Source organism: Convolutriloba macropyga, chromosome 4 (assembly GCF_964194025.1).
Source record: "Convolutriloba macropyga chromosome 4, txConMacr16.3, whole genome shotgun sequence".
Taxonomy (NCBI): domain Eukaryota; kingdom Metazoa; phylum Xenacoelomorpha; order Acoela; family Convolutidae; genus Convolutriloba; species Convolutriloba macropyga.
Window position 1 is genome coordinate 47,754,344 of NC_134471.1, and position 17,830 is coordinate 47,772,173.

At 35.1% G+C, this 17,830-nt stretch overlaps 1 protein-coding gene across 2 annotated transcripts in view; it reads right to left on the bottom strand.

Annotated features, from left to right (window-relative positions):
- Window positions 1–17,830, bottom strand: part of LOC142338462 (uncharacterized) — a 94,718-nt gene that overhangs the window by 18,549 nt on the left and 58,339 nt on the right. For both annotated transcript variants that reach the window (XM_075388230.1, XM_075388229.1), the window contains 3 exons: window positions 15,362–15,493; window positions 5,679–5,747; window positions 4,997–5,117 (listed from right to left, as the gene is read on the bottom strand). In XM_075388230.1, the coding sequence (XP_075244345.1) occupies window positions 4,997–5,117; window positions 5,679–5,747; window positions 15,362–15,493 (322 nt within the window). The remainder of the gene's footprint in view (window positions 1–4,996; window positions 5,118–5,678; window positions 5,748–15,361; window positions 15,494–17,830) is intronic.

Below are 17,830 nucleotides of genomic sequence, written 5' to 3' on the forward strand. Positions count from 1 at the left end.
GGTTTGCGTAAATTAATTTGAAGAAAACTCGATCAAAACTTGAAAAGCAGTGGGAAAAAATTCAAATAGCGCACCGGTGAAAAAAAACACTAGCGAGAAAGCAGGTTTTCGTTCAAAAACCAATTCTCACTCCACTTTAAAATTGGAGTGGTAAAATTTCACGCCGACAAACCAATCGCCTCTTCGGTACGATTCCTGTTTAGGCATGCCCGAAAATTATTACTTCAATTGGACTTCAGAAATTATGAAAATGAGTGAACACATCTTTGAAAAACACAGCGCCTCAGTCATGGCGAGCAAAGGTATGAGTAAAAATAGAAAAACAACACTTTTTCAAAAAGTAGCTAGATTACAAACTTTTTGAAATTGTTTGAAATAATAGTTTGAAAAAAATAGTTTGAAATAATAAACAATAATAAATAGTTTGAAATAATAGTTTGAAATAATAAACAACAATAGTTTGAAATACAAACTATTGTTGAAAAAACCTGTCGTTTAAACTATCATTTAAAAAACCCTGACACAAAACTATGTAAAGCGCGTACAGTTTCCTACACCCAGTCCTTAAATTCTTAAAGCAGTGTCATGGAGCACCATTGAAGCACGAATAAATGAAGAAAAATCCATCTGAAATTTACTCAGAACCAAAACAAACCTTCCAACTTTTGAACAACCCTGGTCTTATAGAATGCTCATTTTCACACTGAAAACTTAAAAACAAAATCACTGACGAATTTTTTGCCTTTAAAAAATACTTCACCCAAAAAATGTCACAGTTGTATAATAATGAATAATTTCAGCCAAGAGTTATCCCAAACTGTACAAAACGGAAGAAGACAAAGCCGCATCTTGAATAAAAAACTGTAGAAAATTGGAAAAAAACGTCCAATATGCAAACACAAACTCCAGCAACTAAATAGGACAAAAAGCATTATTTGGTGTGGCAAGAAATTTCAAAAATTATTTCCAATCTGCCACTTTCAGAAACTAAAATAGCCAAAACTAACAAAAAAATCAACCGGTACCAAAACATCAGCAAAAAATTCCACATTGTCCCACTTAGAGAACAGCAAGCTAACAATATTGGCCAAACACTAAAATCACTACGACCGTCTCAAACAAATTAATTTATCGGTGGTGATCAAGCAAGCCGATAGGCAAGCAAGCCGAATTTTGAAAATGAGGTCAAGTAAGTCGAAAAATTTTGGGAAACCGATGTTTTAAGTTGCCCAGGCAGGCCAGTGGGCGCTTCGCCACGATAACCGGCCCGCGATTTCCGGATTACATCCCACAGCGGATGAGAGGCATGGCCATGGACATCGGCCCGCTGAGGCCCGTGCCCAATAGATGTCTAAAAATTGACGGTTTTTTTGTTTCTTTGGTGCATTGGAATATATTATGCACTATAATACTTACGCAGTGTTGAGTGTAACGGTTAACAATGTATTATTTCTGATAGATTACATAACTATCACATAACTTTCGGCTTGCTTTTATGTCGGCTTACTTTTACTTCGGCATACTTTGCGTTCACCTTAAAACATACCCGGCAGATTGCCGGAAAATAGCCGCCATTGATTCCAATAAGCATGATTGGGATTGAACGAATAGAAGATATTGAAAAAAAGATTTTTGTACAAAAGAATTTTTTAAGTCCGATTTAATTTGATGGCACTTCGTAGTTGAATATACTTCTGTCTCTTAGAGAGAAGCTACAGGGGCTACTATCAATACCAATAAGCATAAGAGATGGTAAGTAAGACTTATAGGAACGACGTTCAAATAGCGGGCATCTAAAATTGGGCTTTATGGGTTTATCCCGTTTCTATTTCTGACTTCAATTTTTTATACTGACTCTGTTCATTTTGAATTGCTTTGGTGAGCAACTGATATTCAAATTCACTTTTAGCAGAATGAGAGAAGAGAGAAACTAGCCTAGAGAAGACAAAAGACTTCACGCAAAATGTCGAAAAAGCGGCAAAATGGTAAAGCGAAAAAAAGTTCGACGAAGTAAAAAAAACATAGCAGGACAAGTCCTGTCGTACAATTCAAAGAATTTTCATTGATTAAACAAAAAACTAGACCTAGAAAGGACTATGAATAGATTGGGAAAACCATTTAGAAAAAAATCCGATCCAAAAAATCGAAAAAACAGTAAAAATCCAAGCGAAATTGCCGCATGTGAACAAAAAACCACTAGCGAGAAGGCGAATTTTTGTTCAAACACCGTTTTCTCACTCTACTTTAAATTTAGAGCGAAAATTTCACGCCGCAAAACCACTCGCTTTTTCATTCCACTTCTTGTTTCGGCGTGACCAAAATCACTACAATTTGACTTCAGAAATCATGAAAATGTGTGAACAGATCTTAAAAAAAACATACCCGGAAGAATTCCGGAAACGACTCGAAGTAGAAATCTGACTATTTTCGCTAATCAGATGCATCACCAGCATATTATCAATCGACAGACAGTGTAACAAATTCACAAAGAAAAGACTGGAGTACTGGAAACTTGACAAAGGACCAAATCAAAAATTGATATTCTCTAAAAATCCAAACAAAATTCTCTACAAAAAGATAACATGCAGCTTCCCATACATAACTCATAGAAATCAATTAGTTATATATTTGGCTAGATCAATCGCCCACCTAGTACTTGCAGAGAAACGTTAAACAACAAACTAAAAAAAAGACTAAGAAATTCTTTAACGAATTAGAGATTTGTATAATTTGTTTAAATGAAAACTGCCCTGCTAAGCCCTCAAGTGCAAATTCATAGTACCAACACCTACAAAAATGCTCTTTTTTGAGAAAAAGTTACCAACAAAAAACATTAAATTGGAAGAAATAGGCAATAAACTTAGAAAAAAAGACAAAAAGTGGCCAAAATTTGCTCTGATTTACTCGATTTTCTTTAACAAAAACAACTCGAAACTAATATCAAACAGAATGAGAGACAAAAGAGCTACAACATTTTATTTCCACTAGAAAACTCCCCAAATGCTATCAAAGGTTGAGGAAGAACAGAAACGACATTTAAAACCAAATTGAACAAATAAAAAACGAGAAAAAGTCAGGTGTTTTTTAAATTTTACAAGAAAAAATAAAGCCAAATAAAGTTACTTTGAGCAAATAGAGCAATGAAATGCTCGCGAAAAAATGGGCAAGTCATAACAAGCTAAAGAAGTTGTCTACCTTTGGAGAAAAAACGAAAAAGCCAAAAATTTAAAAAAAAAAAGTGGTTAAAAAATTCCTAATTTTTCTGCCATTTTTCTTCAGAAAAAATTTTTTATAACAACAAAAATGTAATCAATTTGTATCCCTGATGATACTTGAGTAACGAGCTTCTATGCAAATTGTACTTAAAGCAGTAAAACAAAACAAAAGGCCAAAATACATTAAAAATTCGTCGAAAAATCAGCAAAACTGATCAAAAACCTCCAAATTTGCATAAAACTCAAATTAACTACTTGAAACCTTCAATTCCTATCAGAACGAGCCCAAATCCAAAACAATATCATAATCAAACCTCATAAACAAGAAAAATTGCAAAAAACTGCTTTTAAAAGCCGAACATGAACAAAAAAATTTCGCTCGCTCAGAGAAAATTTTTTCACACATCAATTTCTCGCTCTCTCAAAAACAGCTGTGTGAACAAAAAACCACTCTCTTTTCGCTCCGCTCTTCACTTTTGTTCAGCAACCAAATCACTCGAAATTTTTTTACGCGTTTCATTTCCCGCTTCAAAATTCACTCCAATAAAATTGATTTAAAAAAAACATAGCAGGACAAGTCCTGACGTACAATTCAAAGAATTTTCATTGACTAAACAAAAAACTAGACCTAGAAAGGACTATGAATAGATTGGGAAAACCATTTAGAAAAAAATCCGATCCAAAAAATCGAAAAAACAGAAAAAATCCAAGCGAAATTGCCGCATGTGAACAAAAAAAACCACTAGCGAGAAAGCGAATTTTTGTTCAAACACCGTTTTCTCACTCTACTTTAAATTTAGAGCGAAAAATTTCACGCCGCAAAACCACTCGCTTTTTCGCTCCACTTCCTGTTTCGGCGTGACCAAAATGACTACTCCAATTTGACTTTAAAAATCATAAAAATGTGTGAACAGATCTTAAGAAAAAAGACAGCGCCCCAATACAATTCAAATTCTTTGAATTGTAAAAAGGACTTCTCCAATACTCCTCTTCGAGTCGTAAAAAAGACAGCGCTCCAATACAATTCAAATTCTTTGAATTGTAAAAAATAGGAGCGCTATAATAGCCGGCTGAGAAGATGAGGGCCGCTATAAAAAATAGATCACCATTACTCCTCATCGAACCGTAAAAAGACAGAGCCTCAATAGCGCGTCATTTCCTGTTTCAAATAGCCTCCAGCAAAAACATCGATTAGAAAAACGCTAACCAACACTCATCTGCGGATCGTAAAAATAGATCCCCAATTCTAAATTGCACCAAAAGACAGTGCACGAATACAATAAATTCATTAGTAGATCAAATAATCCGAAGTCGTTACATTCGCAGGTTTCAGCGATAACTTTTAAAGAAATTTCCCACGTTCCTACAGTTCTCTAATTCGTAGCCTCAATTTTCTGGAAGCTAAATCATTGGGACAACAAACTGAAAAAAGTGAGCACAAAATATCACTTCGTGGAAACTAGTCATCAGCTTGACACCTCAGCTTAATACAGTTTCTCTACCGGCCATTTAAGATCTAGGAACATAATACTAACATGTCTGATCATTTAATTCCAGAAAGGTGCTTGCCAGAAAAGTCATAAATAATTTTCAAAAAAATTGTCATCTTAATTTTGGTTAAGACGAAGTTCAACAAGGTGTCAAAATTGGTGGGTAAAGAACGGATTAGTAAATAGCTCTATCTGATTAGTAAATCTATGAGGTCTGTTCAACAAAGATGAAAATCTTTGTCCAATCATTCCTGACTCATCAACTGACTGACTTTTGGCAAATCAGCCTACCTTTCTAATATCTTCAGCGTTGTACTGTGTGACAATGTTTAAATTGAGCTTGTTGGACTTCAGTTCTGCTATTCTCTCAATCACTTTCTCAGCAACCTTGGATGGCGTCACAGCTCCCGACCTGTCAAAACCACACTGATGCAGTAACTAGAAGTAACATTCTTCCCCTACCCGTTACATTCTTTGTTGAGATCAGACCTTTTCCGGGATCCATTCTGCTTCAATCCCGCCAGTCAACGGAATGAAAAAAACTCTAGGCGCATTTTCTTTCTTACATATCATCGCCCTACATGTCAAGGCACAATTTGTAACTGTGGGTCACAAACCTCCGGTTCGTTTGCTTCCCCAATTGAGAGCTGCAGCTTGCTCGTTAAATACTGAACAGTGTTAAAGTAATATGAGAAACTTTCTTCGCCTATTAAGGTGAGCGGCGAGGGACATAGACGGAAAATAACCGACAAATCAGTGACTTATAAAATTAGTATATCCGTTTATTTTTCGCAAGATGGCATAATTTTCGTGGTGATCCGAGAGTAACGCTGAAAAAGTCCGTACCTTTTTGCACAAACTAACAATAATATTTCCTACAAACAAACAACACGGGAGAAACATTATGCAATGGTTTGAAACGCTACACTAGAGGTCTGTCCAAAGGTCATCAAAAATTAGTTATTGAACTAACTTGTACGCCTTGTAGAACTGCAGACATGTCGCCCTGTCGTGCACGCATGGCTCCTGGTCCGCCAATTTCCTATAAACAAATACAGCTACAAATACAGGTATACTTAACTATACCTCAGTATCTTGTAACAAATATTCGACATGCATGATCGTTGCATCAGCTTATACAGTCCTAGCAGACACAATATGGGCGCCATTTCTGCCTAAATGATAGCCGATTCTACGAAAGCATTGAAAAGATAGTAAAAGAAAGACGAATTGTTTTTTTTTTCATTAAACGCTGAAATGTTATATTTTGATTGAGAGTCTGCATAAATTATTGCTGCTTCTATTAATTGCTCTCAAATAACCTTCAATTAGAGTGACACACACTCACTTGACCCTATCTCTTTGAATTAAAGTAAAGAACGGTCAATTTCAGCGTGAGGAAGTAATAGCTAGCTGGGTCAGAGGTTGTCCAGCAAGCGGGGTTAGGGATGGAATGAGACGGAGGGGATGGTGACTGAGGAGTAGAGGGAAGGGGGTCAAACTTCTAAGAACCACCTTAACCATAGCTGGCAGATTGCCAGAAAATAGCCGCGATATCTTCGTAGATCTGCAGTCTCAATAAGAAAGTAAAAAAGACAGACCAAAAAAAATTTATTCTTTTCATTAAGGGCTGCGATGTACTGTTTCGACTAAGAATCTGTATAACTTATTGCTGTTTCTATTAGGTTCTCTTAAATAAACTTCAATTACAGTGATATACACTCACTTGACCTTATATCTCTTTGCATGAGAGTAAAGAAAAGTCAATTTGCGAGTGAAGTCATTTTTGAGAGTCAGGTAAGTCACATGTGACAAAAACTTAATTACGCGAATGAACAAAAAAACTCGCAATTCAGTTGAAATTGTCCGAACGAATGAACAAAAGGCAGATTTGAAGTGATTGTGACGTCATATGGTGACAAAATAAAATAAATAGCAGTACAAGTCCTGAAGTACAATTCAAAGAACTGTCATTGACTAAACAAAAACTAGACCTAGAACGAACCATGAGTGAATTGAGAAAATGATTTCGAAAAAAATCAGATCAAAAAAATTTAAAAAAACTGAAAATCAAAGTCAAAATGCCTAGGCCACAAACAACTAGGATTCGAATAAATTAAGAATGGATTGAGAAAACCATTTCGAAAAAAATTCAATCCAAAAAATTGAAAAAACAGTAAAAATCAAAGTGAAATTGCCGCAACTGAACAAAAAAACCACTAACGAGAAAGCGAATTTTTGTTCAAACACCGGTTTCTCAACCTATTTTAAAATTAGAGTGAAAACCTTCACACCGCAAAACCACTCGCTTTTTCCTCTTTGGGCGCGACCAAATTCACTACTCCAATTTGACTTCAATAATCATGAAAATGTGTGAACAGATCTTAAAAAAAGACAGCGCCCCAAAACAATTCAAATTCTTTGAATTGTAAAAATTCAACGATGGCCCCAACAATAGCCACTATCGCTTCGCGGCTCTTAAAAAAGTATAATTCTCAGCTCCCTGCTCAGACTTGTTGATAATGTAGCTATTTGTAGCTCAATGAAACACTATCAGCTAAAACCAGAAGATGCATAAAATTTTAAATTCTTTTAAAAACACACATTTTGTAAGATTTAGCACAGTTTTGCAACTGTTGCCGGTCATGGGCAAAAAAGCAAAAAAAAATAGGTACAAGAAGAGTTACAGCAATGCCTCATCTCAAAAGTCGAAGTAGATTTTTGGTGATCGCTGCATCAAAACGACAACGAATCCGACCTGTCAAATGAAAATAAGCTTCTAAATGTTTGCCCCTAAATGATACCTTTAATTCCCTTTTCGAAGAAAAAATATGTCGTTTTTGAGGACCTTTTAGTAGCAGTAGTACACGACTTGAAGCGCTTTTTAAAGGATATAGCAATTACAAATCAAAAACGGTACAATATGCAAACATACCCGGCAGCTCGCGGGAAAATAGCCGCCATTGATTCCAATAAGCATGATTGGGATTGAAAGAATAGAAGATATTGGAAAAAAAAAAGATTTTTGTACAAATACATTTTTTAAGTCCGATTTATTTTGATGGCATTTCGTAGTTGAACATATTTCTGTTTCTTGGAGAGAGTCTACAGGGGCTATTATCAATACCAATAAGCATTAGAGATGTTAACTAAGGCTTATAGGAACGACGTTCAAATAGCGTGCATCTAAAATTTGGCTTTATGGGTTTATCCCGTTTCTATTTCTGACTTCAATTTTTTATACTGACTCTGTTCATTTTAAATTGCTTTGCTGAGCAACTGATGTTCAAAATCCCTTTTAGCAGAATGAGAGAAGAGAGAAAGTAGCCTAGAGAAGTCGAAAATATTTCACGCGAAATGTTGAAAAAGCGGCAAATGAGGTAAAGCGAAACACTTTTTTGTTCGACGAAGTTGGCATTGAAAGTTTCCGAAACAGATAAATATACAGCCTAACTTTTGTTATAGGTTAAAAAAGTTCCAATTTGATCTCGAGTTTCATTAGATTCCATACTCATGGTGAATTCTACCTCTACCTGTGAAGATAATCAGCTCAATACTGATATCAGTTAGCAGCATACTCTACAAAAAATTGATAACATTATGCACTGAGTCTTAGTGCCCGGGCTTTACTTGTTCATCGTGATTTTTTATTTGGCCTTTTTGACCTTGAACATATTTGCAGAATGAAATCTAAACTCCACTTAGTTCAAAGAGCGAGTGAGGTAGACCAAGGTGAGGTAAGTGGAAAAAAAAATTTTTTAAAAAAGCATGACAAGCACTGGATCTGGCTATCAACTTCATCAGAAGAGCAGTATTCAAATCAAAAGTCAAATCAGCGTTTACCAAACACAACAAATAACAGCCTTTTATAGTCAATGCACCATAAAAACACAAATAGAAACTACCGAAATTTCACTCCCCAAATTTCAGAAAACTAGTGTTAAGTCACTAAAAACAGAAACAGCATATTAAAAACAGTTTACAAAATGGACCATAAATATCAAACAGCACCTTTGTAGAACAGAAGCAAGAGACAAAGCAAAGGAGAGCAGGTCAAAAATTCGGCGAACTTCGAATTTCAACTAACTTTTAAAACAGTCATAATAGTCATTGAAATACTACAGCAAGTCTCTAGAAAACAAAATTATCACTCATTCGAAAAACAACACAGATCTTTAAAAAACATAGCCGGAAGAATTCCGGAAACCACTCGGTGGATAAAATTGCCCATAATTATGACTAAACAACTAGAACAACTATTGTGAAGCCTAAACCTCCATAAATGCCATAAAAAATAAGGAAGAATAGAAACGGCATTCAAAAACAAATTGAACAAAAAAACAAATTTAATGAGTTTTTTTAATAGAACAAGGAAGAACAATGTTCCTTTGCATTTAGAGCAATGAAAATCTCGCAAACCAATGGGCAAGTCATAATAGGCTAAAAAAAACTTGTCTAAGATTTTAAAAAAAGAAAAACTGCAAAAAAATAGAAAAATGGTTTAAATTTTCTCAATTTTTCTGTCATTTTTCCGTAGAAAAAAAAGATTTTATACCAACAAAACTTTGATCAATTGGTATCGGAAAATTCCTTAAGTAACAAGCTTTATTCAAATCCCACTTAAAGCAGTAAAACAAAAAAAAACAGGCAAAAAATTAAATTTCGTCTAAAAATCAGCAAAACTGATCAATCAGCAAAACTGATCAATCAGCAAAACCTCGAAATTAGCATTTAACTCAAATTAACTACTTGAAACCTTCAATTACTATCACAACAAGCCTAAAACTAATACAATATGATAATCAAACCTCATAACCATCAAAAGTTGCAAAAAACTGCTTTCAAAAGCCGGACGTGAACAAAAAATTTTGCTCGCTTAAAGAAAATTTTTTCACACATCAATTTCTCGCTCTCTCAAAAACAGCGGTATGAACAAAAACCACTCTCTTTTCGCTCCGCTCTTCACTTTTGTTCAGCACCAAAATCACTAAATTTTTTCACGCGTTTCATTTCCCGCTTCAAAAATCACTCCAATAAAATTGATTAAAAAAATGACAGCGCCCCAATACAATTCAAATTCTTTGAATTGTAAAAATTAGCCGGCTGAGAAAATGAGGGCTATTAAAAAGTATATAAAATTGTAGCATAAATTTACAGAAAAACAAAATGAAAATTAAGCTACATAGCTGCTGCATCTTCAAAGAACGGACCAAGTACTTATTTTTGAAGTCAATTTTACGGTGCCTGAGTTCAATTAATCATTTGTGATCTTACTGTCACAACTAGAAAGAAAAGAGTGTCTTGTGCCAGAAATCCTGAGGCATCGCTGACAACTCTTTGAGCTCTGAAAAAGGCCGATTTTCCATGTAGCTTCTTCCGATATAGGAAGGTACAATAGACTTAGGTATGATACAACTATTTATCAAAAATTAAGCTTGACAAAACTACTATGAGAAACTTTCTCTCCATTAAAGAAATGCTAGAAAACAATTCCCATATTTGAGAGAATGTCACGGTGCCCGAAACCAGGAGACATAATTGAGACACATTATTTGAGACCTATAATAGATCTCAAAGAACTCTTAAAAGTACCGCTTCAATTGTCTTATTTTACGCATTTCGATAACTCACAGCCAACAACATTCAATTAGAAGTTACCTTTTTTTAGAAACAATAGCTCTCAACCTCCAATCAGTTACATACGCATATCTGACCGCTTGCTCTTTCCATTTATACAGCCAATCCTAGAAAAACATAAAACGGTTTTTAACTACGAGATGAGGGGGTTCTCGCAATTTTGCATGTGGGCGAATCCTTCAATTCTCACTTGAAGAACATAAAAGTTTTTAAATTTGTTTTGAATACTAATCAGCGTATAAGTTTGGTTGTCCAACAAACCCCCCTCACTACTATCCATGTTTCATTCCATTTGATTTGTTCTTTGTTGGTGATTACTTCGATTAACATGAAAACGTTAATCAAAGAGCAATACTGCTGACACTCAAATAACTTGTAATTCAGGTTTTATACAGAAAAGTAGTATTTCACATGGAAAATATTTCACAATACTCAATCTTGCAAATAGACTAGACTGTAACTGTAACTGCATTAATATCCCTTTCTTGTAGCTTTAAGAAATGGCTACACAATCCCATCATAGGTATTCATTGCACAATATGGAAGCAATATAGACAATTTCCAAATACAATTTCGTATCCTGGTCTCTATTTTGAAATTAAACCGATTCATTTCATAATTCAAGCAACTATGGCGCACCAATTTAGCCAACACAAAAAGCACTTTAAATTTTGATTTCAGCAACCCTGATAACAACGGCAGCACTTGTAATGCAAAAAGATTATTCCTCCGAATTCCAACTTTAATAATTTTAGTTACCAAAATAATTTCATCCTGGTACAATATTTTTCATATCCTATATGAAGCTACTTAAAATGTGGAATCTATTTTTTTGTAATTCAACCTCCAAATTAGCTGCATGCTAAATATGCGTTCACATTTTCAGTCTTTTAAGCTGCTCTTGATTAAAAAAAAGCGCTTTTGTTTTCAATTACCTTAAAGACCATCAAAAAACCATCAACATTAATTTATTCACATCTCTATTTCTTCAGAACTCAACTCAACCCCTTCCCCTCAAAAAATAAAACCAAAACAATTCTAAACAATTCAGGCGTGGCTGCAAAAATCCAACTCAGCTCAGACAAATTTTATTAAAGCTCGTTTTTCTACCTCGCTATAAAATAAAATGCCCTTTCGAACCTAGCCACAGAATTTAAATTAAGTTACATAGAAGAGCCCAGTTATAAAATTAATTGCCGTCTCTCTCCCGAAACCTGAGCCCAAAATATGCCCCTGATTTAGTTACCACCATTTAGTCATCACCTTTCGGATTTATACCAGAGTTAAAAATCATCAAAATTGGCTTTTTAGTGCTCAGTGGTTATAAATATATAACAGCATGAGACCAACTTTTCAATTTCCGAATGGAGTAATACAAACAGTTTCCTAAAGCTTGATTGAAATTTGCATATCAAAATTCAGATAGACAAGCTATCCGCTTAACAATTCTTCAAGGTATTACCTCAGGCTTTTTCATCGCTCAACATTCCCTATATACAATATTGGTTATTTTAATTTTCTCGAGCGATCTTGTAAGTTGTTTTACTTGCTTAATTACCTCAATTAATTCCATAAATCATTTATCGTTGAATGTTCACTAAAAGTATTTGTCTGATAAATGAAGTTTCAGAACAGAAAAAGTGAAGCTTAAGCTACGAAATGCCAGAAAATTCCCCTAATGACATAACTTTTCCTTCGAACCCAGCCATTGGTTATAACAAAGTTAGTACTCTAGACACAATCAAAGCCTCATTACTCGGTGCTCTTCTGTTTTACGTCGGTTTCTTCGTTTCACTCGTATTAATAATCTGTTATCGATCACTTGACATCCGATTGGCCAAAATCATGTCACGATTGTGGGATTTCAACGAATCACAATCAACAGGATTCTTATCACGAGCTATGTCTTTCGCACGGAGAAAATCGGGCAACAGTGGCGTGAAAAAACGAACGTCTGAGAGCAACAGCCATCACAATTTGATAAAAAGAAATTCAAAGAACAATTTCGCAGCTCGCAAAGCAAGTAACGGTTTTGGAACACCTTCACCACGAGTTAGAAGACAAGTTATACAAATTGGAGCTATGCAAATGAAACGAATTCGAGTTCATTGACAAAACATTATTCTTGGAAATCAAATAATATTTTTGAGAGGAAAAATGAAAGAATCAATTGAACTGTATTGCATTTTATTTTTTCCCTAACAGACACTCTACATCTGACGAAAGGCAGAACCTATTATATGTTAGTCATAGGATGCGGGAAAAAATCAGCAGCATCAACAACTAGAGTACTGGTCATGCAAAAATTCCAGCAGAGAAGCTAAAATCAAAAGAAACAAGGAGGCTTGTTAATGTTCGTCCCCGCAATCCTCCTAACCGCTAGTCGTACATAATTCTCACTTATTCTAAAATTTTACAAAAGAGATAAACACACAAAAACTTATACAGTATTTCAGCACAGTCACTAATCAACAGTTTGGACTATAAATGAGCTTCCCCAAATAGAGATAGACAGCAACACTAAAAACATCTTTTTCAAGCAGAGTGCTGGATATTGTAAAATCTTCATTCCGCTGTTAGCCATACTCCTGTATCTTATTGATAGGATACAAAGGCTAGTATCTAAACTAATAAGCATTAGAGATGGTTACTAAGACTTATAAGAACTAAGACTTATAAGAACAAAGTAGCTGGCATCTGAAATTGGGCTTTAACGGTTTATCACGTTTCTTTTCGTTTTTGACTTCGTTTTTTGATAATGATTCTGTTCATATCGGCTTGCTTTGGTGAGCAACTGCTGTTTAAAAACATTTCGAGCAGAATGATCGAAGAATGAAACTAGCCTAGAGAAGCCAAAAAAGTTTCATGCAAAAAGTCGAAAAAGCAGAAAAATGAGATAAAGCGGAACAAATTTTTGTCCAACGAAGCAAAAAAAATAGCAGGACAAGTCCTGAAATACAATCCAAAGAACTGAATTAACTAAATATCTAACAACTCAGAGTTTTAAGTTATACAATTACATCTAAGACATTCCACAAAGCCCATGAGTTTAAGGATGAGTAGAGTCAATTTTTTCATAACTTGATGTTAATTATAGTTATTCTTAAAACACTAGATCTTGGAAACAAATCTTCGAATTGTTTTCAGATTTTTGGTACGTGTTTGTGCACATATGTGCAAAAACGTACCGAAAAACTGAAAACAATTCGAAGATTTGTTTCCAAGATCTAGTGTTTTAAGAACAACTATAATTAGCGTCAAATTATGAAAAAATTGACTCTACTCATCCTTACACGGAGAACGAAAACACAACCACCCTGTGCATACTAATCACAAACAAAGCAAAAGGAGGTAAAACTAAAGAAATGGCAAATATCAATTTGACAAAAAAATAAATTTATAAATTTAAAAAGTCAGTGGCCTCAAAGCAAGAAAACCAAATAACTGATTGCCAAAATCCTTAACCAGAGAATACCATAAAACCTTAGAAGTCTTAAAAAAGAGACAAAATAACTACAAAAATGATTCACAAATTCAACTGATCATTTCGAAAACAAACGTTATCATCCTCATTTATGGCTCATTAGCAGCCAATCAGATCTGTCACCAAGGATACTATCAGAAATAACTAAAAATGAAAAATTCACCAACATTTTATGACGGCAAATTGTGTCGAAGTGATAACTAGCATTAACTGACCACCCGTTGACGAATTCAAGCAATAAAAAGAAAGCGCAATTAGAACACATGTATAATATTAGGAGACCTCAAGAGAAAAAACACTGGAAACAGACGTCAAATTGACGCACGTGAAAACAATTCTCTCTCAAAAACACCTACTTCTCACTCCGCTGTTTGAAAATGTGATTGAGAAAGAATTTTAGATCACGCGAAACGCATAAAGTCAAGCGCGTAAAAGTCACTCGAAAAGTCAAAATTGTCAAGCGAGAATTTTGCATTAAAAAGACACACACGTTTACAATAATTGCAATGAATTTCGTTCAAGAGCAATTAAACAATCATACACAATACACCAACATAGCATTGCTTGCCGATAACCGAAACTTTCAACCGGTTTTATCAGTTGCCTTCAATCGGTTATCTCAAGGAGTTTCAGAGACCTTTATGAGAGGTTCAGCCACAATGCTGACCGCTAGAAATCTTCTGTTATGAGACTCATTCATGCGACAAAACTCTGAGCTCCACAATGGTTAATTCATAGTCTTGGATCACCCAAATTTTAGTTTCCCTGTTATTGGTGTGCGAGAACTCGTTTGTCACCCAATGAACGGGGACAATCCTCATTCTTTTCAACATTTGAACCCAATTGTGCGGGTTGATGAGGACGAAATGTTGAAGACCCGATTGTGTGGTTTCATGGACAAACAAAAGACAAAGACTCAATTGCGTGAGTACAAACCTGATCGCAATGAACTTTCTGAAAATCAACTGAACTTAGAACTGATTTCGACTATGAAATCTCTAAAAAGTATTTTGTCTATTTAAAAATTGAAAAATTTACTTCAAAAAAAATACAAACAAATATCACGACTATTTAATTTAAATCGCAAAGACAAAAATGTAATGTTCAAAGTAACCTGCACAACTGTAAGACAAAATGTCAAGCATCAAAAACTAAATTTCAGGACTTTTAATTCTAGCATACTAAAAGTTTCATAAGATTCTAGATTCCTTGAGCTGCCGATACTAAGTGGGGTATATTACATCAGAGTGTAAATCATGGACGAAACAGTTAATTGAAGTCAAAGTAAAGTTCTAAGACACTGGCACAGTGACTTAATGCCCTCGGGCTTCACCAGTTTATCTCGTTTCTAGAGATAAAAACGAAAGTCAATTGGCCAGACGAAACGGTCAGACAAGAATCAATCAATCAAAAAACGGTGAGAAAAAAATCGTTCAAAAAAATTGCATAAAAACGAAGCCCGACAGACAGGGCTTATACAATTGCTACAAACATGGTAACAAACTATGTTTACGAAATGCACGTATTATACTCACTCAAGCCATGACAAGTCAAATGTGTGGTCAAACTCTGGCGCTGGTTCACTTCCCTCGGGGAACTTCTCCAGCGGAAAATGTGTGATTTGTTCCCGAAGACGGCGTTTTAGGAAGCCTTCGATTTGCAAATTTCTGAAACACAATTTGGATTTGTTTGAATAACCCCCTGAACAAAATTTTGTTTTCACAAGCATTCAAGCAGGTGCGAACATGATCAATCATGTTCCCTGTGTTTCGTTTATGACCCTAGCAGTAAATCATGTATTTTACATAGGACGTTACTAGGTAAGAAAACGGATCAAACAAATATTGATGATAAATTTTAGACAATTGATGCGAGCAGACAATGGTCATTGCAGTCAGAATCAATTGGGCCATTTTAATTTGTGGGTTTCTATTGCTCTAGAACTGCAGCCCCTCGTTACTTCTTTGCAAAAAAATCAAATCTTTTCAATTTCGACGCTTTTTAATTACGCTGGATGAGCTTTTTAATGGTACCACTCAGATTTCTCTGCGATGAATATACTGATCGGCAAAAATTGGCTGAACAAAAACACCCATTTGAGTATACCCCCCCCCCCCCCCCACAAGTGGGGTCGGAACAAAGATAGCGCATTGACTCATTTGATTTAGCTTCAAGTAAAACATTAATTAAGGTTTTACTGGCACACTGCCGCAAAATGAATTCCAGTGCCTCGTTAAATTCGAATGCAAAAACATTTGGATGTCGCAAAAATTAAGAACATAGCAGCAGATTGCCAGAAAATAGCCGCCGTTGACGCTCTTGATGCACATCGGGATTGAACAGAAAAAAAAACAACGAATTTTTCCTGTTTTTTTTCAGTGTCAAAAAGTGTTCTAATTTGGCGTGCAGTTTCAGTTAGATTCTAAAATTACACTTAATTCAGCTTCTAAACTGAAAGCTAATATGCTTAATACCAATGTCAGCTAACAAACACTCTAATGAACTTTGATGACCTAATTCTCAATGACTTAATGACCGGGCTTTATCGGTTTATTCCGTCTCTCTCTTGTTTTTGATCCTTTGCCTTTGACAGTATTCACCACATTGAATATTGAATGCGTGAAAGAATTTAAAATCCGTTCAGTTGAAACAGTGAGTGTAGGAAGTTAAACGCAAAAATCGTGCCTCACGTAAAACGAAAAACCTGATCAAAAGGTAACGCAAATTTAAAAAGGAGAGCGCCTAAATAATAGCCGTTGAGAGGCAGACGGCGGCTATTAAAAATACACTCCAACTGCTGCGCAGCAGTTTCAAACAATTTGGGTAACTTCTCCAGCCGAAAATGTGATTTGTCCTTGAAGACGGAATCTCAGGAAGCCTTCAATTTGTAAATTTCAAACAGACCGCCTAACGTCGGATGAAATACTCTCAAATGACAGGCAGAGGCAGGGAAATTTCATTTAGAGGGGATAAAGCTTAGAAATTATTAACGGGTGCAAAGAAAAGCGACCCGAGAGGGGACCGACCACCGACCTCCCTCTAACACCTCCCCAAATCTATACATCCTTTAACACTTGATCGCTTACAGTCACCTTTCTACTATCAACAATTGGCGAATGAGAAATGAGTGTATTTCGGAATAAGAGCAATTGTAATCTCTCAAAAATTCAGAATTCAAAGAAGAAAAGTCACTTTAGAGCAAAGAATGGTCTAGAATAAAAGAGCAAAAACGGTCAAATTTTGCATAAAAGAAACACATTTTTACAATAACTCCTTCAAACTTTAGAAGAGCAAAATATTAAAAACAAATTCCTGATCTAAATATTGGTTTAAAAAAACATAGCCGGTAGATTGTACGAAAATAGTTGAGATAGCTTTGTAGATCTGCAGTCCCAAAAGGATGATAAAAACAGACCGAAACAATTCTCTTCCATCATTAATTGCTGAAATGCAATACTTTGTTTGAGCATCTATATATCTTATAATACCTTATAACTGAAATTTATTGCTGCCGTAGAATTCGAAATATAACGGTACCATAAACTCTTCGTTTATGTATTTGTGAGAACGTTGAATAGAAAGACTTGAAAAAAACAATGAAAGCCGATCTCAAATTGCAAAACATGCAAAGCTGTCAAAAACAATCTTACTTTGTTTTAAAAGTTGTCTGAAAAACGTCACGAAATCATGCTTTAAATTACTCGCTTTTTCGTTTTTTACTGCTTCGGCATAATTTTCGTCACCACGTAAATTTGAAATCAATTGACCTTCAAAACATCAAATGTGGGAACAGATTTTACAAAAAGGAGCACCAATACCATCTAATATAACGACGACACCATCAATACCTTCACTATTGGTTGACAGTTACACGTAAAGTAAGGTGGTATAAACATTTCCAACAAAACTTTAGCACGAGAAAACTAAAAGTGCGTGAAAATGCGGCAACAAGTGAACAAAATCTGGACAACTACTTAAATTTGTGCAATAAATTTATCTATCAG